The 23,925-nt window shown below is 46.9% G+C and overlaps 2 protein-coding genes across 30 annotated transcripts in view; both read left to right on the top strand.

Moving 5' to 3' along the window:
• Positions 1-5,076: 5,076 nt before the first annotated feature.
• Mbd1 (methyl-CpG binding domain protein 1) lies at positions 5,077-20,563 on the top strand. 29 transcript variants are annotated; one of them, XM_075968289.1, is made up of 17 exons: positions 5,186-5,337; positions 6,834-6,968; positions 10,730-10,844; positions 10,923-11,089; positions 11,170-11,252; positions 11,767-11,807; positions 12,989-13,135; positions 13,222-13,350; positions 13,537-13,611; positions 13,725-13,841; positions 13,926-13,994; positions 14,560-14,727; positions 15,054-15,353; positions 15,442-15,579; positions 15,916-16,047; positions 16,136-16,197; positions 17,331-20,562. In XM_075968289.1, the coding sequence occupies exons 2-17, from the start codon at positions 6,859-6,861 to the stop codon at positions 17,368-17,370; spliced, it is 1,893 nt and encodes a 630-aa protein (XP_075824404.1). In that variant the 5' UTR covers positions 5,186-5,337; positions 6,834-6,858; the 3' UTR covers positions 17,371-20,562. The 29 variants fall into 29 exon arrangements, with proteins under 29 accessions (XP_075824432.1, XP_075824433.1, XP_075824428.1 ...); XM_075968292.1 differs by having other exon boundaries at positions 16,136-16,230; XM_075968288.1 differs by having other exon boundaries at positions 5,200-5,337; positions 14,563-14,727; positions 15,442-15,588; positions 17,331-20,563.
• Positions 20,564-21,688: 1,125 nt separating this feature from the next.
• The window catches only part of Cfap53 (cilia and flagella associated protein 53), a 35,354-nt gene continuing 33,117 nt past the window's right edge, over positions 21,689-23,925 (top strand). Inside the window, exon 1 of the mRNA XM_075968319.1 lies at positions 21,689-21,860. Within this exon, the coding sequence (XP_075824434.1) occupies positions 21,792-21,860 (69 nt within the window). The 5' untranslated portion in view covers positions 21,689-21,791. The remainder of the gene's footprint in view (positions 21,861-23,925) is intronic.

The raw sequence follows: 23,925 nt of genomic DNA, 5'->3' as shown, positions 1-23,925 counted from the left end.
ATGGAGCAAGGCAGAAGCTACCTCTCCAGGGGAGAAAAGAAGCGGTGTGGGGCTTGTCTCCTAAAGAGGCAGGACAAACCATTACACTGGGGATAATGGAAGGGGGATGCCAAACATAATCTCAAAGGAGGTTAGGCCCATCTGGCAAGGGGAATTTCTTACCCTGTATAAGGCAAAGGGAAGGAGACAGTCTGCACTTAGTCAAGTTCTTCTTTAGAGTTCTATTCACCCTCTCTACTGGCTTGAACTCTGGGTTCTGTATGCACAATGTAATTTTCAATCAACCCCCAGGATGGTGGCTAGGTTCTGGCTTACCTGCAATATAAAAGATGGCCCATTGTCTGATCCCAGCATGGTGGGAAATCCATACTTGGGTAGTAAGTCTTCTAATATTTTCTTAGCCACACTGTGCACAGTCTCATGTTTTCTTGGGAAGGCCTCTGTTTATCCAGAAAGGTGTCTATAAAAACTAGAAGGTACCTGTGTCCAAACTTAGCAGGCTTGATCTCTGTAAAGTCAACTTCCCAGTACGCACCTGGTTTTTTCCCCTCAAACCCGAGTCCCAGGGTTCTGAGGGTCAGAGATTGTGTTGGTTACCTGGCAGGCCTGGCAATTGTTAACCAGGTCTCCTGTCATTTGATTTCCATTTTGTGTCTTTATGTCTGAATATCTTAGTCCTGAATTCAGCAGAATACCATGTGGGAGGCTCGGGGCATCTTCCATAGCACTTGGAGGCCAAGATGTTTGTGTAGTGTTACTTTATTGTTCGCTGACCTCCACCACCCTTATAGTGGTGTGCCATGGGAAGAGTCTTTATCCATGCCAAATCCTCCTGAGCGTATTTTGGCTCATCTGGCAAAGCTGGTGGTCCAGGGTCCACCAGAACTGGTGCCAGGACAGGAGTCATTGCCACTTCTGTCACTGTTCTGTCGGCCCATCTCCTTCTTGGTGGCCAGGGCAGTGTATAATAGCTAGTTTTCGAGGTCACCACAGGGCTCTTAGGAGACACAAGATCTCAGTCTTATTCTTGATAGTGTCGTTCGCTGTCTCTGCAGTAGGAGGCCCCTTCCTTTGTATATGGCTCTGTGTGTGTGGGCTGTTGCAAAGGTATAGCAGCATTGGTTCTGCCCAGACTACTTCACCCATTGTAGTCACCGCTGCCCCTGCATACCTTAGTCCATTCTGCACAAAGCTGCACCCATCCATAAACCAGGTCTCCTCTGCGGCTGGCAATGGAGTGTCTTTTAGGTCAGGTTGAGTGCAGTGTGCCTGGGCCAGGATTCCGGAACAGTCAAGAAGTGGGGTTTCAAGGTCAGGGTCTGGCAGCACCGTAGCTGGGTTGAGAGCTGTTGGGACTTGGAACTTATTCTGGTTGGGTTAAGGAGCAGGGCCCGATAGCGTGCCATTCGGTCGGGTGGTCGTTTAAGCACTGCCTCCAGCGCATGTGGGGTGGCAATGGTTAGGTTCTGTCCCAAAGTCAGTTTGTCAGCATCCTTAACCAGTAGTGCTACTGCCGCTATGATGCAGATGCAGGAGGCCACCCTGCAGCCATGGGATCCAGCTTTTTGGACAGACAGGCCATTGGTCTCTTCCATGGCCCCACAGTCTGGGCGAGCACACCTTTGGCTGTTCTCTTGGTACTCATCCACGAACTTAAATCCAGCTTACTCACATCGGGCCGCCAAGCACTGGGGCTTCCAGGAGTCGCAGCTGTTCCCCAAACCTCACTGCATGAACCTTACCAAGTCACCTGGACAGTGGCTGACCCAAAAACAGGGACTGTCTGGGTCTCCAGGACTGACAGTCAACCCTGCTGGATATGGTGGTCCTCCCTTGAAATAGACCTCTGTAAGCTGGCAAACGGGACTCTTGTTTGAAACTGTAACACAAATGATGGACTGACTGAATTGAGAAACCAGGAATTTCAGGTTTGCCCTGGTTCTCCCCTGTGTAATGATTGTGGGGAAGAAGATTTTTATCAGAAAATTTGGGGATGTAAAAAGACAGGTATGATACAAGTAATACAACATAAGGGTCCTATTAAAGTCATAAGAACTAAAAGAGGAAACAGCTGTTCTAAGGGTTATAGAGATTTTATGGCATGGGAATTGAAAAAGACCCCAAGCCCCCTATTTTGCAATCCCATTATTTTTTTTTCTTTTTTATGTTTGGAATTTTTTTATTTTTTTTATTGAGCTATATATTTTTCTCTGCTCCCCTCCTTTCTTCTCCCCTCCCCTTCTACCCTCTCTCATGGTCCCCATGCTCCCAATTTACTTAGGAGATCTTGTCTTTTTCTATATCCCATGTAGATTAGATCCACGTATGTCTCTCTTAGGGTCCTCATTGTTGTCTAAGTTCTCTGGGGTTGTGAATTGTAGGCTGTTTTTTCTTTGCTTTATGTCTAAAAGCCACTTATGAGAGAGTACATATGATATTTGTCTTTCTGGGTCTGGATTACCTCACTCAATATGATGCTTTCTGGATCCATCTATTTGCCTGCAAATTTCAAGATGCGATTAGTTATTTTTTTCTGTTGTGTAGTACTCCATTGTGTACATGTGCCACATTTTCCTTATCCATTCTTTGGTTGAGGGCAACCGGATTCTTGTTTCCTTCACCCAGGAGGGATGACAGGACTGGAACTGGGAGAGGGCTCAAGTCTGGGGGGACTCAAGTTAAATAGGGGAACCTGGCTGAGCATGCAGCCCTGGGTTCCATCCAGTGCAGTCTGCTTCTCCCTTCAAGTCACTCACAGGGCTCTGACAACCAGAATGGCCCCCACCAGACGGTACGCCTTATCCCCTTGCCCCATTGTTAAACAGTCTACACCTCAAAGATCTAAGAAATCTACAGTCCTACCTCCTACTACCTGCCCTATTATGAAGGAGTAGCTATTAGTAATTTGCTCATTGAGTCAGACGGCACTCAGTGCAGATGGTGACGGAGCATAGCCTAACCTTAGAACGGGTTACAGGGACAAGACTTTGTATAGGCAGGATTCCTATAAGTAGAAAACACCTTTGCAAGGACACCATAAGCACGGGAGCCCTGCAGACGGACCACGGACAAGAACATGATTATTTGATCCCGGTAGGGGACGCCTGGTGGACCCCTGTGTAAACCGCAAGGTAATAGCTGATCCACAGGACTTCTGGGTAATGACCAGAGTGATTCCTCCAGTGATCTATCATACAAACTCAGACTTTTTAACTTTGACAAAAAGCGACAGATGGACCCACAGGAAGCCAAAGAGGGAACTGGTCACTGCCGAAATTCTTAGAGTTCTTTTGGGAACAAGCTTGGTAGGTTTTAGAATGGGAGTAACTTCCCTGGTGATCAGCAAGCCGCCATTGATAAGGATATAGACTGCTTAGAAACCTTCATTACCATTTGGAGGATTCTTTAACATCATTAGCAAAAGTGGTTTTGCAGAACAAAAGAGGACTACATTTAATCTTTCTACAATAAAAAGGACTTTGTTAAAAGGGGGGGTTGGACTACACGGGAAGGGGACAGGGGAGGGGGGACAGGGGAGGGGGGAAGGGGGGGAGAGACTCTTAACAGGGATGGTTCGAATCCTGGTTTAATAGCTCTCCTTGGTGAATGACCCTTGTTTCTGCCATTATTATAGGACTCCTATTGGTTTTCTTATTAATTTTGACTATTGGCCCATGTATAATTAATAGGCTGGTACAGTTTGTAAGACAAAGGCTTGACACCATTGAACTTACGGTTCAGCGTACTAACGCTAATGTATTATTATTCTTATTATCCCCTCCCGGATGAGGATGAAATAGAACTTGCAAGTTATTCCCATCATATTGAGGAACCTAGAGTTCAGGATTGAACTCCATCTAGAACTCCTAGGGAGGATGTGAGACCAGAAAAACTGAGGCCGGAAAAGAGTCCATTTTTGTGCTGGGACATTTTGGGACCTCGAACTTCATCCCAAACCCTGAGAAAAGTCGGGGTCGCAAGGCCCCTCCTAAGGAAAGTATTAGTTAATGGAAAAACCCAAATTACACAAAAGTGCTGACTGCTACCCACCTGTGGGTTACACAAAAGATGTTGACCACCTGTGGTTAGGTACCACCAGCTGACCCTTTGGAAACTTATCCTATTGGTCCATTGTTACTCAACCGTGCGGGAAGTGGGGCTTGTTCACCCATACCAACTGTGCCCTAGACAAGAGCCTATTAGAAAATAACAGCGAAGTTTTACCTAACCTTTAGCCAACTGTGATATAGGATAAGTAATTTTGTACTTTGAAACTGTAATCTTGTTACCGCTTTGAGGGTTTTGTCTTTATAAACCCCTCACAATAATAGATGGGGTCCTTCTCCCTCCATCTGCTGTGTCAGACTGCGAGGTAGAGGACCCGCACTAGCCCGTATACAATAAATGAAACCTTGGTTTTTCGAAAGTGTGGCTCCGTGGTGGTCTTCTTGGGGGGGGGAGGTGTCTCAGGACTTAGGCACAACAGTCTGCAACCCCCTAACATCATAACACAGCAGGGCCGAGGAGTTGTTGGGTCGAGCACACAAACGGGGTCAGCTGAAAGCAAAACAGGTAACCTTGGTCAGTTCACCATCCCCTCCCATCGGGCCTTTGAGCGATGGGTAAGCTCTCACTAGGTACCCTCGTTACCTGCTTGCACATCAAGACTTCTCTCCTGTTCCCAAGGAAGGAACCTGGCTAGGGTGCAGTGACCCTTGGAAGTTCCAGAAAGTAGTAGGTACCAATACTGAAGAAGGTAGTCCCGGGAACAAAGCGGGGGCTATCCCAGGAAAGCAAGTGGACAGAGACAAGTTCGGCGATCAAGTGCCTGCTATTTGTGGAGACAAAAACTAAGAGCAGGCCGAGCTGTCCACGCCCCCTTGTGTTGGGACAGGACTGTGCCTACGCTCTAGGGACAAGAGGGTTGGGAAGGACGCACTGACTAGGGAAGCTGCTTGCGCAGGCGCACAGGCAAGGCAAGACCGCGCGGGCTGCGGATGTTGTCAGCGCGCAGGCGCAGCAGGTCCCTGGCAATCCGCGCGCGACCCCCCACCCCCGTCCCGTGAAGCCGCAGTACGCAGGCGCTGGAGCCTCCCCACTGAGGGCAGGCGTGTTAAGGCTGCACACAGGTGCGTGTCCTGGTGGGAGCCCCAAAGGCAGCCCGTTGGTTTCCGGTTCCGGGAGTAACCAACCGCCGCAGAGTCGGCAACTAGTGCCTTGGAGGAGGCTGCCGTGGAGGAGGAAGAAGACTGGATCGGGCGGGACGCGCGGGGCGGGATCTTCCCCATGGGTCCACGGGCCTAGCGCAGTGGACGCCCAGGGCCTCGTGTCCAGCTGGTGAGACAGCCGTGGGCGTGCAAGTGGAGAGAGCGCGCTGGGAGGCTGGGGAGGAATTGAGGTTCCGGACTCTTAGCAGGGAGACGCGAAGGGCCCTGAGCCCAGGAGAAGGAATGGCGTCTTGTGCATGTTGCAGAGAGGACTGGGTAAACTGGGCAGAAGACAGGGAGGGAAAGAAGGAATGTGGTTCAGGGCGATGACAGCAATGTCCAGACTCTGGGAAGAGGATGGAGAGGAGTGGGAGAGATCCAAACGTTCAGAGAGGCGTCAGGTCTCCATGTTAACAGGAGGGACCGAAAGCTCATAGTGAGAAGAAGGGGCCTGAGACGGGTGACAGGAGAAATAGCAGGGTTAGGTTTACAAGAGACTCGTGGAGGACGAAAAGAAGTAGCATGTCAGAAGACTGGCACGGGTGGTGTCGTCTTGGAACACAGACAAATTGAGAGACAGGTCACTGTGTGAAGGTGAAAGACCCTCAGAGAGGACCTTCCCTCAGGAGGAGACCCCTAAACCTAAGGGACAGTCTGAGACCAATGGCTGCAACGGCAAGAGGTTTTTTTTTTTTTATTGAGAAGTGCACAGGTACCTGCGGGCGTCAGAGTCTATTTGGAAGACTTGCGCACCGGCAGGCTGGGTAAGGGTCTTTTTATAGGAAAAAGGGCGGCAGATGCATGGTTACAGGGATTTCATTGTTCAGTTTGAATGAGGCGATGGGTTTACTTGAGGACAAGTTCCTCGGGGACATGAAGATCTGATAATAGCTGACTTGGCTCTATCAGGGCACATGTAGTTTTTCCCAGAACTTTTCATTCCCCTCCTAGGCCTGATGTCCGACCACAGATATCCTGTTTGGCAGCCTAGGAGTACCGACTTTACCTTGAACTTAATACTTGTTTGTGTGAAAGCCTTGCAAAATGGCATTACTGCAGCTAAGCTGGGGTCTTTCAAAGGGACAAGGAAGTTTCACAGGATAAGAGAAATGGAGAATGACCAAGTTAAGGAGAAGAGTGGATATAATGGTTAGGGCTGAAAGGGAAGAGAAATCGTGGGTCAGAAATGAGAGGAAATAAGTATTGGGGAGAGCTCTTGGACTCAAGAAGGGGGGACACCAGAGCCTTCCAGGCTGGGGAATGTTTGATGTACAGAGGAGTTGGGGGCTCTCATTCATATAAACGCAGCTAGACCACTGAATGACATTGGAAGCTCAGGTCAAGGGACGTTTAAATGAGGTTGAACTAAAGTAGGGAGCTGAGGACAAGAGACATAGGAACCTCATACTCAGAATAGGAGGAACGAGTCTTCTCAGACTGGAAGAGTACTCTTCATGTGTGGAGGATGACAAAGAGGAGAGATGAAGTATTTCCTGTGCCAAGGAAACACATGTTCAGGTCTGGGCGCATATTAAAGGAAACACATGACTTTGGTGGCCTGGAAACAGGTGGCCACTTTGTAGACCCTCAGTGTCTTCCAGACTCTACCTGTTTCCAATCCTGCAGGCTTCTCTTCTTTCCTGAAGCATCTATGGCTGAGGACTGGCAGGACTGCCCAGCCCTGGGCCCTGGCTGGAAGCGTCGTGAGTCCTTTCGAAAGTCAGGGGCCTCTTGTGGACGCTCAGACATCTATTATCAGAGGTAATTGGTGGGCTGTGGAGTCGAACCTAGTTAGTAGTTAAGCCATATACAGTATACAGGTGTGTTTAAATTTACACACACCTGTGTACTGTTTCACTACTAATGAGGTTAAACAGTATGGGTGGAGTTAAAATCGTGCATGAAAGACCCCCAGAGTTGGGAGACTCTCAATCAAGTCTCGGGATAACACGACCCCCCAAGAACTCACAAGAGACCATTCTTGCTGTAATCACACGAGGTTTATTGACAGGAAACAGCGCGCTGGGGCGGAGACTTATATCCCACACAGGGGTAGAGGAGTTCAACCCCGAGTAGCTTGGAGAAGGGGTATTTAAGGGAAGAAACCACAACCCAAAGGGGGTAGGGAGGGCATCATTGGAAGATTCCGAAAATACCAGTGATAATCGCAAGGGGGTAACTCCCCGTTTCTCAAGATTGTTCTCAAGATTATAATCTAACTTTGTGGTCAGCCAGTTCCTGGAACAAAGTCACTGAACCGGCTAACCTAGATTTTTGGTTCTACTCTTCCTGCTAGGGGGTCTGGATTTATCCTGGTCTTTCACATGTAGTCAGTCCTTATTAAAAAGAGTTTGTGTTTTCATAATCACCTATCCCTAATAAAGTTTATTTGACCAAAGCCAATATTCACAGTGCATTTGTGATTATTCATAGATATGCATGGGACAGTTAAAAATTTAAATTGTCTAGTGCTTGCCTTCCCAGTAAGTTGAACAAGAACTTTTTGTTTTGTTTCCTTTGTACTGCAAATCAAGCATCCTTTCTGTGATCTATTTAGTGCCATATTTTTGTTGCCGAATTTATTGTTTAAAATGACTCCCAAATAAAGTGCTGTAGTGTTTTCTAGTGTTCTGAGCGCAAGAGGAAGGGCATGTGCTTTGTCTCCTGTCAGATAAGCTTCCATGAATCGTGTGTGCTATCTATCCGCTTGAGTTACAGTGCTAAGAAGCAGAAATGGTCCATCCCGAAAGAGAAGAGGAAACTCGCTGAGATATGTGTGAGGCTGCTCTGGGAAGAACAAAAATTAACATCTAGAGTACTTGCCGAAGATTCAGGGAAGTTGGGAAAGCAGCTAAATGTGTAGATCTGTGAACTGCTGGCCAGCAAAGCACAGCGACTGGCAAAGACATATTAGCCAGCGCTAGGAAATGTGAACCGTTTCAGGTGCTCGTGCTCACTCGCATGTTTCAGAAGGTGACGTGGTGTAAAAACAGTAAACTTGGGGTACAGGTTCTGTGTATCAGGTGTCTTCAGAAGAACAAAACCAAAACACTGGCAGACAATCCTAGACAAAACATCCTCAGAAGCCAGTGGCCCTTAATCATTTCCTGGTTCCGGAGTTGTTTTTAAGAAAGAAACGTTGCAGTGTCTTTAAGCAGAAGCACGTAAATGAGATGTTCAGCTGCTGAAAGCTTGACAGACTTGCTGGAATCTACCCGTGTGTTTCCAGCGGGAGCAGTGGCTCTTGCTTCCTGAATCCTGGGTTTGTAGCAACTTCATAATTGCTACATGTAGGGGCTGGACAGATGGCCCTGAGGTTAAGAGCACTGGCTGCTCTTCCAGAGGTCCTGAGTTCAATTCCCAGCAACCACATGGTGGCTCACAATCATCTAGGATCTGGTGCCCTCTTCTGGCGTGCAGGCATAGGTGTGAACAGAGCACTCGTACCTAAAAATATATATATATAAATAAATGAAATTTTAAAAAAGAAAAAGATAATTACTACATCTAATGAGAATTGATTGTCAGTACCTCAACATTAAAGTTCATAAGCATTAGAATGTATTTGTGCTATAGCTGTTAACATTTCTATGCCCTTCCTGGTTGTCTAAGTTGCCATTTCCCTAGAAATATGAAATTCTATGAAAAATTTTAAATTTACAACTAATTGTCAAAAGGTATATATTTATCAGAATAGTAATTCGGTTTGTTAGTTTTATGGATGCTGGTAGGAGGTAAAAAAGTTTCTCACCATAGGATCATCTATTTTTGCCATTTCCCAGAGTCCTAACTCCCATAAGATGAGATGAAGAAGATACGTGCTGCCCTCTGTGTTGGAAAGGCAGCCTGTCTGTTTGAACTTAGGTAATCGTGTATCAGTATAATAGTGTGCTGCCCTTTTTCCTGGAAGGGGACCCTTTTGTAAAGTTCCTTGTTTTTACAATGATAAGGTGGTTTGGTTCAAGAGCTAATAAAGGCCTCTTAAAATTCTTGTAGACAGGAAAAGACCTGGAGTGCCATCAATGTTAATTACTTATACTTTGTATTGAATATAGTTTTATTTTCATGTTTTAAAAAATAATTCTGTTACAGGCTTTTATGTTTAATTCTTTTGGTATGTGATACAAAACGTATTAAGTACTGGGTATTTGTCTTGTGTTCATAGAGCCCTGGTTTAATTCTCATCACTGCACGGACTAAGTGTGGTGGTACATTTTGAAATCCTAGCATTGGGTGGAAGAAGCAGGAGGATCAGAAGTTCTAGGTCATCTTTACAAATGAGTTTCAAAACCATCGTGGTGAAAGTAATATCCCCATTTCAAACAAAACAACCTAAAATACATATTTATATGTTACTTAATATGTATTGCGTTGATTTTTATTCATACTTTCAACATGAATAGTGTTACATTTTGTAAGTATGTTTATGTGTCTTTATTTTTTATTTATTTTGAGACAGGGTCTCTTTCTCCATAGGGCCCCTGGCTGTACTGGAACTCATTGTGTAGACCAGGCTGGCCTTAAACTCACAGAGATCCATCCACCTGCCTTTGCCTCCCAAGTGCTAGGATAAAGGCATGTGCCACCACTACCCTGCCTGTTATATGTCTGTATATAATTACCAATAGTAATACAGTCTGAGAAATTTAAAGTGAATGTGGCCACAAAGACTCAGGTGGTCTAATACACCATACTCTATACCTAAGGTGCATATTCATGGAGTCATACATTGCTCACTGGTACTGGTGCATTCTGGGAAGCATGTTATTTAATGATTTTTCATGTGAAAATCAGAGATTATAAAACTAGGGCGTGTGGTGTCATTAGACACTGTATAGGAGACTACCATGTGTACGCAGTTGGTTTTTGATGAGAGCATCACTGAACACATAACTGTATAGGCTATGAATACACTCCAGTGCTGAACAAAAGTCATGAGAGTAAATCAAGCTCCAGAGAAATGTGAAGTCGAGAGATGTAGTAACCATTTAACTATATTAATTAGTTACTACCAGTCTAACATTGCAGTTTCACAGTATATTAGTTTTTTTATAAGTAGAACTCTAATAACTAAAAAATCGCACTAAGTTCATAATCGAAGAATTGTAATTATTATTAATCAGTCATGTACTGTACATCAGTGTGTTACATGCATTACATGCTTGTTTATACTGACACCACTAAAGATGCCTGAATAATGTTTCGTGTTACGATATTAAAGTTATTGCAGTATTGCCAGATAATAGAATTTTTCCCTGTATTATAATTTTTGGGGGTTACCTTAGGATCTGGGATGTCATGGATCAAAGTGAGTTTCACACTTGTATTATTTATTAACATTTGTTATGCATGCTTGTATTTATATTCTGTATTCCTGTTACTTATTTTAAGATGGGTCTTAGGTGGGGGTCACAGGCTGAATCCAGACTGTTTCTTGCATCTCACCTGATCTGTGGAGCTGTTGTGTGGGTGGCATGACATTAGTTCCGTCATGGTGCCAACTCATTCTGGCTCATTCTCAGTCCCACAGGCGACAAGATTCGAAGCAAGGTTGAACTGACTCGATACCTAGGCCCTGCATGTGATCTGACCCTCTTTGACTTCAGACAAGGCATCTTGTGCTACCCGGCTCCCAAGGTACTTCCCAATGCCGGTGTTCATACGCGGGCAACTCTGTCACCTGTTTCCCCACATTCTTCCTGTCTTCATCTCCAGACCCATCCCTTGCCTGACCCCAGCAAGAAGCAAAAGAAGCCTTCGAAACCAGCCAGTGTTAAGAAGCATCAGGGTGGGCTGCAGAAGAGTGGTGTCAGGAAGGCGACCCCGCGGGCTGAGAATAGTGCTGGCACTGGCACAGCTCCAGCGTCATTACTTGTACCTGGGTGAGTGTTAGCTTAAGGTGAGCTGGGTAGGAGGTGAGACTTGGGACTGGGAGTAATTACCTCTGCTCTTTTCACTGTAGCCGCTGTGAGAATTGTGGAGTCCGCGTCCCAAGGAATGGTATCAGAAGGAAGAGGCTCAAGACATTATGCGAAGACTGCCGAGGTAAGTAAGTTCCTAGGGATTAGGAAACAGGACACATAGTAGACCCAGTGCCAGGCTAGGCTGGAGGCTCTATGGTTCATGTCGGGATGGAGGCTTTGGGCATACATGGAATTGGCCTATGACCTCACTATTGGCATAGGTAGAATGGTGAAATGTCAGTCAATCTCTTTCTTGACCTCAGTCCGAAATGATGGTCCTATCTCCAGGAATCTCAGAATGGGACTGTCTGAGAGCTGTCCCCTCCTATTTTATATTCCTCTCTTGAGCTGGGATTAAAGGCATGCACTGGCCGGTTTCTATGGCAACTAGTGTGGCTACTGGGATTAAAGGTGTGTGTTACCTCTACACTGGCTGACCAGTGGGGCAGTTTTACTCTGATCTTCAGGCAAGTTTTATTTATTAAAATACAAATGAAATGCCACCACAGTGAAAGTCAGGGTTAAGGTAGTAGCTGAAGCCATGTGCCTTGTCTGTTGCTTTGTTGCCATTTCTCTCATTCTCCTTCTCCCGCCAGCACAGAGAATTGCCTTCAACCGAGAACAGAGAATGTTTAAGGTGAGAATATGTATTGTTGGACTCTAAAGGCCACTTACCAAGGAGGGGTCGCCCCAAGAGACCACTCTAACACCGCAGTTGTTGTAAAAGCAAGAGGAATTTTATTACCTGGCACACCAGGGCCCCTCAGCCTCGGGAGGAGAACCTCGGGTGGCTGTTACAGGCTACTTTTAAAGAAAAAAACCGCAGAAGCAAAGGGGAAGTCCAGGAGTCATTTGTCAACTATTGTGACTGGCTCGTTTAATGATCAGCTAACTATAATTGTCAGTGCCATGGCGGGACGGCAGTTGATGGGTTGGTTGAGCAATGAGGAACATCTGCGGGTCGTTTTTGCCCCAGTTCCAGGAACTGGGTCTATTCGGAGAAAAACCACAAAGGGATGGGAAGTACCTGGGAAAGTACCCAAAGCTCCAGTGCACACGTGGGTGATTTATCAGGTTCCTGGTTCCCAGGGGAGGAGGGGCAGTAATGCTGAGATGCCCCAGAGTCTTTCAGTATCATCACAGTCTACAAGAGAACAGAATGGGACAGGACCGATGGAGGGCTTAGCAATGATGACAGGTCAGCCGGGTGTTATAGATTGTTTCTTAAATAGATACCTGGCTGTTGGTTTGTTTGCAAATGCAATAATGGGAATTAGAGCGGTATCAATAGACATAGGGAAGTGTAGCATGAATAATAAAAACCAAGGGAAAGATATTAGATTCAGCCTGAAGATCAGAAAAGCAAACCAGCCGAGTCTCTAGAGAGCTCTTACCTCTATGAAATCTTCAGACTAAAAGAGTGAGTTCCTGTCTCATCCCGCTTTATATTCCTCTCTAGTGCTGGGACTAAAAGCGTGCACCGCCACCGCCTGGCCTTTATGGCTAACTAATGTGGCTTCTGGAATTAAAGGATTGTTCTACCACTGCCTGGCCTGTATGGCTGAGTAGTGTGGCTCTTTTGCATTCTGATCTTCAGGCAAGTTTTATTTATTAAAATACAAATGAAATATCACTATAAGAATGAATTTAACAGAGCACTAGTAGAAGCCATAGTAGTAGCCTTGGTGCTGGCAAGCTAATCAGTAGTTTATTAGCTATAGTAAGGGGGCTAATGGAAGTACGGCAAACATTTGGAAGGGCAGTGGCCCTGGAGCCCTCTCCCTAGGCCTCTAATCTTACCCCATCCATTTCTGACAGAGAGTTGGCTGTGGAGAGTGTACAGCTTGCCTGGTGAAAGAAGACTGTGGGGCTTGCTCCGTCTGCCGCCTGCAGCTGCCCCGTGATGTGGCCTCAGGGCTCTACTGCAAGTGTGAGCAGAGACGCTGCCTCCGGATTGTGGAGAAGGTGAGGCAGTCAGATGAAGTGGGCCAAGGCGCTCCTGGCCTTCAAGGCCCTGAGCCCCTACTTCACAACTCCTGCCCCCCCAACAGAGCCGAGGGTGCGGAGTATGTCGGGGTTGTCAGAACCAAGAAGACTGTGGCTGTTGCCGATTCTGCCTTCGCCCTCCCCGCCCTGGTCGCAAGCGCCAGTGGAGGTGTCTGCAGCGGCGCTGCTTGTGGGTGAGTCAGGCTAGAGGGACTGGTGCTGGTGGAGTCAAGGCTGGGGCAGAGCTCATGCTGCTGTTAAATTTACCACCACTGCTGCTGTTTCTTCCTCCCAGTCTGGCTTTGCCTGCTTCATGTCTTATTTTCTTTTCTGCCCCATGTTCACCTCCTTGGTTCTGCCTACCTGCCTTTCTCTGCCAGCACTTTGCTCATCGCTTCCGTGGCCACCCTCAAGGATGTCACCAGTGCCCTCCCCAGGTTGTGGTTCCCCCTATTGTGAGTGCCTGACTGCACACTCCGCCTGACCAGTCAATGCATGCTTTTTGTACTCCCTGGGGCTCCTGTGTCTCTCTGGTACCACCATGCCTTAACTGTCCTTCGGCCTCTAGGGTAAACGTGACCGTGACCGTCGTAAGAGTAGCTCCAAGGTGGCTGCCCAACGTCACTCCCAAGCTCAGCCAGTGCCTCCACTTCCTGCACTGCAGCACCCAGAGCCCACAGAGCTGGTAAGGTCCTGGTGGGCAGAGGGAAGGCACAACCCTAAACTTAACTCAGGACCTGCCCTGACCCCAGCACATTTGCTTCTGCAGCACATCAGCGACCTAGCGCCCACATCACCTGCTGAGTTCATCTATTACTGTGTAGACGAGGACGAGCTAGTGAGTGGCCCCACCTTACCTGGATAAACTAGATGCTCCTGATGCTTATTTAACCCAAGGAAGTAGATGCTGTAATGGGACTAGTAGGGAGTAATAGTGAGCGCTAGGACGGGAAAGAAGAGGGGCTAGCAGTGCGGTGCTTACTGTCAGATGAACCAGCGTCAATGGCTGGTGCAGGACAAAGAGGCTGAATGGAGACATTCACAGGGGTGCAGGTAAACACGTTTGTGTAGAGTAAGTCAACATCTCTGGCAGTGATGAGGACTAATGGGAGGTCAGCCAAGTCCTGATGAAGTGAGGGCCAGAGACACTGTCCTGATCGCAGGTACTCTACTGATAAAGTAATGGAGCGGCCTCAGTCCTAATGGGCTTGGAGGCCAGCTGGCACAGTGGTTGCGGCATATTTTGAGGCCACAGATGCCTTGGAGAGTTAGCAGGCTGAGCCTCGTGTGTAGCTAGCTCCTCCATGGGGCTAGAGGAGCACCAGCACAATAATACTGAGATTGGTGTTGAGGACGGCCTCTCCTAGTCCTAGTGACAGTAGCACCATTCCCCTCCACCCCAGCAGCCCTACACGAACCACCGGCAGAACCGCAAGTGCGGGGCCTGTGCAGCCTGCCTACGGCGGATGGACTGTGGCCACTGCGACTTCTGCTGCGACAAGCCCAAATTCGGGGGCAGCAACCAGAAGCGCCAGAAGTGTCGTTGGCGCCAGTGCCTGCAATTTGCCATGGTGGGTGGGGCAGGGAGGGTTAGGTGGATGGGCTAGGTTGGGCCTGGCCCACCCCCTTGTTTGGGAGTGGTGGGCAGGCCTGGTAGATGGGTGGGTGGTGTAGTGAGTCTCGTTGAGGATTAGCAGACAGTGTGCTGGGGTGATGAGTTCAGCTGTACTGCCATTGCAGACAAGAGATTGACTAGCAGGCTTAGTGATGACAGCTCCCGGAAGCAGCAGATTCTGTGTGTGCTCTGATGGGATGTTAGCAGCCACATTGAGTAGGGCAGGGTGGGTATGGTCAGATGGCACCGGGTTGACCACAGCACCCAACATTGTTCTCACAGAAGCGACTGCTGCCCAGTACTGGGTCAGGGTCTGAGGAGGGAGCAGGATCGCCTCCGTGTCACCCTTGTCGAAAGAGGCCTGGTTCTCCTCGACAGCTCCATCCAAGCTCCTCTTCAAAGGCCCCTTTGGCTGTGCACACAACCCCACCATGCCCTGCCCAGGCTTCAGCGAAGCAGCAAATAGGTAGAGGCTTTGTGCCGACCCCACCTGACACAGACCTTGTGTTTTTACGAGAGGGTGCCAGCAGTCCTCTGCAGGTGCCTGGTCCTGCTGCAGCTTCCTCGGAAGCCCCGTTACAGGTGAGGATCTCCTCCCACTCTTCCAAGCTCCACCCAGCCTTGTGCCGTGGACCTGAGACCAAGTCTGCTGCCATCCTCCCTTATGCAGGAGGCCCAATGCTCTGCCCAGAGTTGGGTTGTGACCTTGCCACAGGTGAAGCAAGAGAAGGTGGATGCCCCAGAGGAGTGGACAGCAGGCACAGCCTTCCTGACTTCTCCCACGTTGCAGTCTGGCTGCCCTGGCAAGGTTAGGGAGGTAATGGGTGCGCACAGGTGGCCTGTAAGCAAGGTGATAGAGAGCTGTGGTGGTGGGGCTGCGGGTGGTGATGGTGCGCATTCTGTTGAATTGTCCAGCATGTCCAGCAGGCACCTCACCTGCTCTGCTGCTCAGCTCCCAGGGGACTGAAACTCATTGAGGAATGGGAAAGGTTCACAGGCAGAGGTGGCATTTCTCAGTAATAAAAGGGAGGTCTGTCTGCATATATAATAATTATAATAATAATAATAACAACAACAATAATATAATAATAAAAAATACTCAGCCTGGCCCTGTCCTAACTGCTGCCCTTCCTCATTCTCCTAGGCAGTAGACCCAGACCTTCCACCTGTGAAACAAGAGCCCCCTGGCCCTGAGGAGGATAGAGAAGAAAACAGAGAAGATTATGTTTCTGCATCAGCCCCAGAGGAGGAGGCAGGAGGGGTTGGCACACCAGTGGTCAGTGCTGGGGATGTTCCCACCCTACCCTGATCTTACCTTTTCTCCTCCTGTCATACTGACCCATGATATGTTAATTCTTTCCTAGATCACGGAGATTTTCAGCCTGGGTGGAACCCGCCTCCGGGACATAGCAGCTTGGTGGCCAAGGTGTGCCCCATACAGTTAGGTGTGGGGAATGGGGTAGGTGCCGGCCAGATATGGGCCCTGAGTTTTAAACCTAGGGTCAGCAATTTGATTGGGTGCAAAGGGACATAAGGACTGTAACCATTACACTGCACAACCAGTAAGGGTGTGTGTGTGTGTGTATGCGCGCGCAGGTAGGTCTGTAAAGATTGCTCCTGAGACCCAGCCTGCTGGTATTCCAGGGCTCTCTTGGGGAAGAAAGAGAAGGACTGATGCTCCATGCTGAGATTTCAAAGAAAAAAGTGAGGCTGGTCCTCGCCTATGTAAGAAAATCTTTTTAAGGGTCAGACTTGGTATACACATTCTTACTCAGAAGATCACCATTTGTGGTCTTGAAGGCCTTTGATGTCTCCAGAGCCCTTTATTGAGTGAGCTGTCCCTGATGATGGGAAGAATATATGTCACACAAATGACATTGGACTTGCCTAGGCAGTGGAGTTGGTTTGGGGATTGGGCTTTAAGTGGCTCTGCAAGCTAAGCCTGTGTAGCTGTGTGATTTCAAGTATATTCCCCACTTCCTAGAGTAGCGTCTGTGGGTAGATTTGGGCTGTGCGTCCCAAACATTTCCTGTTGAGTTTACTGTTTTGAATACTGTGTAGAACTGTCCCTGTAAGTCTAGTAACAGAAGTGAGGAGAGATGCCATTGTGGTGATGGGAGGAGGACCACCCCAAAGATAAAAAAAAACTATTGGGCCAAGCACCTGGATTCCTTTGTTCCCATACATCAGTTTTAACTGCTAGAAAATCTGCTAGTGTACCTTGTAGATGGCAGGTGGAGATGACTGACACCCTGCCTGGCACACAGCTGTTGGGGCTTCCACTGGTGATGCTCCTGCAGCCTGTAAGGCTTACCCCCGAGAAGATACAGCATCCCTGGCTTCCGGGAGCTTAGGATTTTCTGGAAGATGAAACTTTCCCCACTTAACAGAGAAGTGCTGTACTGTTTGCCTTTCTAGTCTGTAGAAGAAAGAAAAGTGGCTATAGGTGAACAAGGAGAAATGGATGCAGGTGCAGAATAGGAGGAAATGGTTTTGTGATGCTCTGTTTTCTACATGGCAAACCTCATTCAACAGACAGACCTGCTCCCTCTTCTCTAGGTCCAAGGACCTTAAAAAACCTGAAGCTAAAATGCAGTAGACTGGAGACTTGTGCCGACTGTAGGACTGAAGGTGATGTTTGCACACCGGCTTTATGAGAAACAACCCTGATCTACCAGGGGCTGGGCCCTGGTCTGGTCGCAGAGCTTGTTTGTGAATCAGCTCTAGGAGAAAGACCTGCAAGCACAATCGAGGAACAGGCCTGCCCAGGCCTGGAAACTTAGAGGAAAGAAGCTGGAGAGAAGAGGAAGAATGGAAGGCTGGGAGAACGTCCGCTCCTCCAAGGATCTCAGTGTGATGAGAAGGTGGATGTAGGGGAGGGGAGGATATGATCGAAGCCACTACCAACAACTCAAACAAGCCATCTTCATAACTGTTGGTGGCTTCCGGATGAGACCTGGCAGTGTGTCTGCACATTTTCTCAGGGAAACAGCAGTTGAAATGCTACAGAATAAAGGAGGAAAAGGCATTGTTTGGTGAGCTCCTCCTGTGGAGCCACTTACTGAACCCTCACAGTAGTCCTTAGGAAGACAGTGAGTGATACTGAGCACTTCTACAGGTAGGTAAACAGACTCAGAAGAGACAAACGTATCAGTGTCAAACAGCTAGTGTTGGTAGAGTCTAGAAATTCACCGGGCTATACAAGCTCTGTTCTTTAATCCACTAAACTGTTAACTGCAGTCTTTTGTGCAATAATGTATATTACAGTAACAGTTTTAGTGACTTTGAAAGTAGCGGTAGATTACTACGAAGAGTATAAAATATCCTTTATACCTTTGCCTCAGTTGATGTTAAGGGAATGCCTAGGCTGTGGGTGGATGGGGTCACCTTCTCGTCAGAGCATTGGTTCATGTAGAATCTAGGTTCCCTGAAGGCCCCATATGCTGCATAGGATCCCTCAGCCCCAAAAGTGTGTTCTTCCTCACTGCTGGCTGACAATTTGCTTGAGCCCAGATAGTCTCACTTTAGCCAGAGCAGTGCTTGGAACTAAAGCTGTCAGCCTGGGCCGTCTTTTCCAGGCAGTATCTTCTCTCTGATGACCTTTGTGCATGTTTCCTGCTCTCAGCCCAAATGTTTGTTAGGAGGCTGAATGAGCTTATGCACTGAGTCCCGCCCAAGGGCTGGTCTTGGCTCAGCCTTACCTCACTTTCCATCCTTAAAATGCCAAAAAGATATAGAACTGGTTACTTAGCCAGGTTTACAGGGCCAGGACTGAGTGCCTCGACATACTTTGTGTCCTGTGTGCCCCCCTTGCTTTAGCCTAGTCCCAAGCCCTGCTGCTTTAGGTAATTCAGATGTGGATTACTCATTTCTTATTTCTAACTCACAAGGCACAGCTCTCTGCCACCTTCTACTCTTCCTTTGCCTTGCTTTGCCTAATTCTATCCTGGAGTCATACTGCTTTTTAACCCCTAGAGCATACCACTTGTCCCTAGTATTCTGATCATTCTGACAGTGATGTTCTAAGGGTAACATCTTGGTTGGCAAACAAACAAAGATTCTGATTACTATGTGTATTGACTAGGGTACAGTCAAAAGGTCAGAACCACTGCAACAAAGACTAATGTATGTGTTTTAGGGGAGTTTTGGGAGACATTTTACATTGTTTAATTTTGGGAGATAGTTTAGTAGCCTCTAAGACTGTCAGTTGTATGTAATACTTGAGCTCAAAATATTCAGGACAGGCAGTGAGGAAGGGAAGGTGGATGGACCCATGGGAGCCCATGAACAAGAGTTGGAATTCAAGATGGCCTGAAATCCATGTTTGTGTCTCACCATCTCCCACTTCGATGATGTTTGTGTCATGAAGAAGAAGCTAGTAGAAGTAGCATCTGGCCTAGGACTAGATAAGCTGAAGGAAGATCCCAGGGAAGTTGTAGCAGCTGGAAGCCTGGCTGTAGGATTTGCTGTTTCCCCATACCAAGGTGAGACAGCAGATTAATGACCGCTTGTATGAACTGCAGTATGCCTGGTATTCGTGCACCAACTTCACAACAGCCTGCTGCTGTTTCACTTCTGCTAATCACAATGTTTCTGTGAATTTTCTTAACTAGACGTCTATGGGGAAGGATTCTGGGAAGCATAGTCTAGTTCAGGTGACATGTTAGAAAGCCACCCGCCATGACTCAGCTCCCAAAGGTCTCACCACTTACCCAAGGATAAGCTGAAAATGTAAAGCTGAAGACCACGGATTTCATGATGGTCCCAGCAAAGAAAGAAACCCTGTCAAGCTCCTCCATAACAATCTTGCTGGTCTCAGCTGTATTTTTGTCATTCATCCAAGTATGGAAAACTTGGCCCATAGTTATCACTGTACATGATACTGAGATCCAAAAATGCAATTTTATAAAATGCATCAATATATATTACAAATGATAAAAAGATCTCCAGTTTTTTATGGACTTTGATGCTCAGAATATAAAATCTAATATACTATGGAGAAGCCAGTCCTTTTTCAAGATGCGTGAGAAGTTGGAAACAATTATTTCTATTTCTAAACTGTTCTATTTTAAAATTATTTTAAAACAATTTTCTTGTTCTATTTATTGGTTTTTATGTTAGTGATTCTTTGAGGATTGTTTGGTGGTGGGAACAGTGTGGACCGTTGTGGAAGAATTGGGATAGTGGGTGGCAAAATGAAGATCAGCTCTGTCATTTCCCTAGGCTTCATTCAGATCAGGGAGCTGCAGGCTGAGGCACTGTGCTGCTCCTGATCCACCTTATAGTCCATAAGGCTCCTCCAGGTCCAGGCTGGTTGAGACAACCATTGGATAGATTCCAAAGCTGGTGCCAGGCACCCTGGGGCAGAGGCTGCACCAGCCATACTTCCTGATGTTGGAGAGGCCACTTCCATTCCTCAGAGGATGGTGGAACAGTCTAAGCTGAGTCTCCTGACCAGGATCATCACCTGACTGCTCTGCCATTGGAGTGCAGGATGGCGGTGTGATGCTGCAAGCAGCTGGCTACCTCTAAGGCTCAGCTTCCCCAAATTCACAAACAGGACTTGTGTGGCCACACAGATCTCAAGGGTGTGGACCAGGCAGCCCCAATTTCTGGGGTCTTTCACAAACCCTGCTCCAAGGTTTCTTCACTTCTGCAGAAGGTGTGTGTGCTGGGGGCGAGGGGAGACCCACCTAAAAGTCCAACACGTAGAACCACTCAGATGAAGGAGGTACCTCTTTGGACATTGTCGGGGAACCCTGATAGCCTCTTAATTTTTTTTCTTTTTTGTTTGTTTCAGGCTACATAAGCTGTTAGCAGTAAATGAAAATGAGTATTTTACTGAGCTGCAGTTGAAAGAAGAAATATTGTAGGCGAGAAAACAATTATTAAGAGAAGAAAGACATTCTTTTATGGCTGAAAAGCTGAACCCAGAATTCAGGAAATGGACCCCAAGTCTAGAGATGTACCGTGTAGAAAATCTGAAGTGGCTGGGTTACAAATAATTAAGCATGCTAATTTGAAAAAACCGACCTTACGAGGTGTATCCATGAGTCGCACTATAACTTGTAGTGTCCACCAGTAACCTTGTCACTGCCTCCCCCTTCTGCTTTTCTGTTATCTCCCCCTCTTTAGAACAGGGGTACCAAAGTAGCATTCATAATTGGCTCTTGAAAATTATACTCCATCTTACTATTAATGAGAACCACAGCTCCAGTCCCCAGGACTATCCAGTTCCTTGGACTGTTGCCAGTTTTGCCTGGGATCCTAATTCTCAAGAATTGAGTAGCTGAACTTGTGAGCCACAGTTCAGATCCATTCTGATTGCTCCATTGAGAGTTTTTGTGTTCAACCCAGTGAGATTACTGCCCACCAGTACATCTGAGCTGCCTGCTTCCTGTGTTCACCCGAAGTGTGAGCTGTTTTCTGTTGAGTGCCATAGAAGACTTCGCCGTACTGGTTGTGTGGCTCTCTATATAGCACTTAGACTCTTGGAGCCCTAATCGACTTCACTGTAAAATAATGCTAATGATACCTTCAGTTCTTTCAACCTTGTAAGATTCTTGTCAATCTCAAAGGTTGTTTCTGAAAATATTTTGCAAATTGTAAAAAAGAAAAAACCTACTCAAGCATAAGGTTGCCATGTGATTATTACATCAAGATTAACTTCAAGGTGGTAGAAAGTTTAACCTTTCTCATGCTTTTAGATCAATTATAGGCAGGCGATAACTAGCAAATTCACTGGATTGTGTTTTGACTCGTAAGTTAGAGAGGTTTTTCTTTGTTTTTCTCCGCCTCTGGCGAGCCCCGGAGGAAGAGAAGGCGGTGGGGTGAGGGAGTTCCTGCCAGGGCGGGGTGATAACAGCAGAGTGACCAGGGACAACTTCCGCTTGACCCGCCCACCTTCACTAACTGCGCGGGGAGGGGTGGCTCACCATGGCAACTGGCCTCTGCGTTGTGGAAGCGGACTACCCTGGGCTTGGCGGTTCCCGGTAGTCACCATTCCAAGGAGACTTGAAGATGTACAGCCAGCGGTTTGGCACTGTCCCAAGGGAATTTAAGGGTCCCACTCCCAAGGTGGTGATCATTGTAAGTATAGGATATTTGTGTGGGAAACCTGACCTTTTCCGTCTTCTGGTGGAGCCTGACCAGTTCTTTCACCTGGGAAGCAGGTTCCAGAAGCAGCGGGCTTTGGGGAAGAAAAGGTTGCTGCTCGCCGATCTATCATTCCGCCCACATCCACCCCATCCTTTTCCACTCCAACCTCCAACTACAATCACCACTTGGGATCTTGGTGTTTTTGTTTTTCCTTTAGTATCCCCCAAATGCCGTGAGCTTGGGTGTGGGAGCATTATGGAAGGGCACTGGGCCAAGAGGCTGATTCTGGATCTGAACTGGCTATGGTTCAACGGGACAACTTTGGGATGGTCTTGTGACCCTATGAAAATAGTCTACAGAAAGGGAATTGGGCTTTGAATGTTGTGTGTGATAGTGGGATGTTCCTGTGCTGGCTAAATGAGTAGCTGGTGTTGGACAATGTTCCTACAGACTGAAAATAAGCCAGTTAGTTGCTTCCTACAATGGACTGGTACGGGTTGCCGATAAGAAAGGAATTTAAAATGAATTTTGCTAGCAATACAGACACTTCTCTTCCATGCATATGTTTTTTTTAAATTCCTGAATACTTGTTTCTACAGATTAGAAAATCAGTCATATGTAATCAAAGTTATGGCTGGAACCACTACTGGGCTTATAGTATTAATGGGGGTAAATCCAGTGACCCCCTTCATTAAACTCCCATCCACATGGTGAAGAAACAGCCTCCTCCTAAATAAGCCATTAAAAGTAGGTAATAGGTTATATTTACTGTGGTGGCAACTTGTGGAAGAAAGTAAGATTTGGGCTAATCAAGAATACAGAATACGCGCCCCGTAGGCGCGTCCCATATGTCCACTTACAGAACTCCCTCTTCTCTAGGTCCTAGGACTTTAGAATCTGAATCTGGAAAAAAGTAGTCTGGAAACTGCTGTGGGCTTTCAAAGCTCAAGATAACTTCATGGACAACAGAATCAAACACTTTTGGGTCTTGTATCTCAATGCAGCATTTGGGATCCAGGCCATTTGTTGGCCACTATTATTTATGCTCATAACCAACAAGGAACAGGGAGAAGAAAAACAGACTGCTGTAGCAGAAGCAGGCCACTAAATACTGTGTGCTTACAGGAAAAAGGAGGAGGCAAAAGAACCAGAGTTGTTTCTTCTTCTCTGGTGTCTAAGTGGGTGACAAGAAACGAGAGGTAATTGATGAAGCTTGGACCCTCAGAAATTCCGTAGGAAAAAGCAATTTTTTAAAAAGGTGATGGAGTCAGCCACTAGCACATTCTTTTTCTCATTTAACAGATGAGAAACCCTAGAGTATAGGTCAGAATCAAGCCTGGATGGGGGTATTGTTCTTTAAAATAGGAACCTGAGATGCTGTCATAGCAAAGTCCTTCCTTGATCTTTTGGTGTCCTAGGAGGGTTAGTGTCATTATTGTAGTTGCTAGCCATGCATGACTTTTCCCTTCTGGAAATGTGTTAGTTGAGAATGCTCAGAGTCACATATTGAAAAGATAATATTCTGGATATACTGGATAAATAAACTATATCATCAAAATTAATATTCTATTTTAACCAGTTCAATTGGAAGAAAAACTTAAGTTGTGTGTCTGTTTTGTATTCTATTTCTATTGAACAGTGTGGGTTTTGGTCAGTGACAAGCCTGATCCTTGACTGGCATCACCTTTTTCCATTTTAGACAACTCAAGGTCCCACCTTCTTTTTTTTTTTTTTAGGTTTTTTTTTTACTGGGTTTTTTTTATTGATAAAAGAAGAATAAAGAAAAGAAAAAAAACAAATTTCCACCTCCTCCCAGCCTCCCCTTTCCCTCCCCCTCCTCCCACTCTTCTCCCCCTCCTCCCACTCTTCTCCCCCTCCTCCCACCCCTCTCCCCTTCCCCCCACTCCTCTCCCCCTCTCTCTCCAGTCCAAAGAGCAGTCAGGTATCAATCTGTTGATTTCTTTGGCTAAGCAATAAAGAAACTGCTAGGCCCATTTGATAGGCCCACCCTTAGGTGGGTGGAGTAAACAGAACAGAACGCTGGGAGGAAAAGGAA

Source organism: Microtus pennsylvanicus, chromosome 4, assembly GCF_037038515.1.
Source record: "Microtus pennsylvanicus isolate mMicPen1 chromosome 4, mMicPen1.hap1, whole genome shotgun sequence".
NCBI lineage: Eukaryota > Metazoa > Chordata > Mammalia > Rodentia > Cricetidae > Microtus > Microtus pennsylvanicus.
Note: the sequence above shows the minus strand (reverse complement) of the source record. Positions and strands in the feature narration are given on the sequence as shown.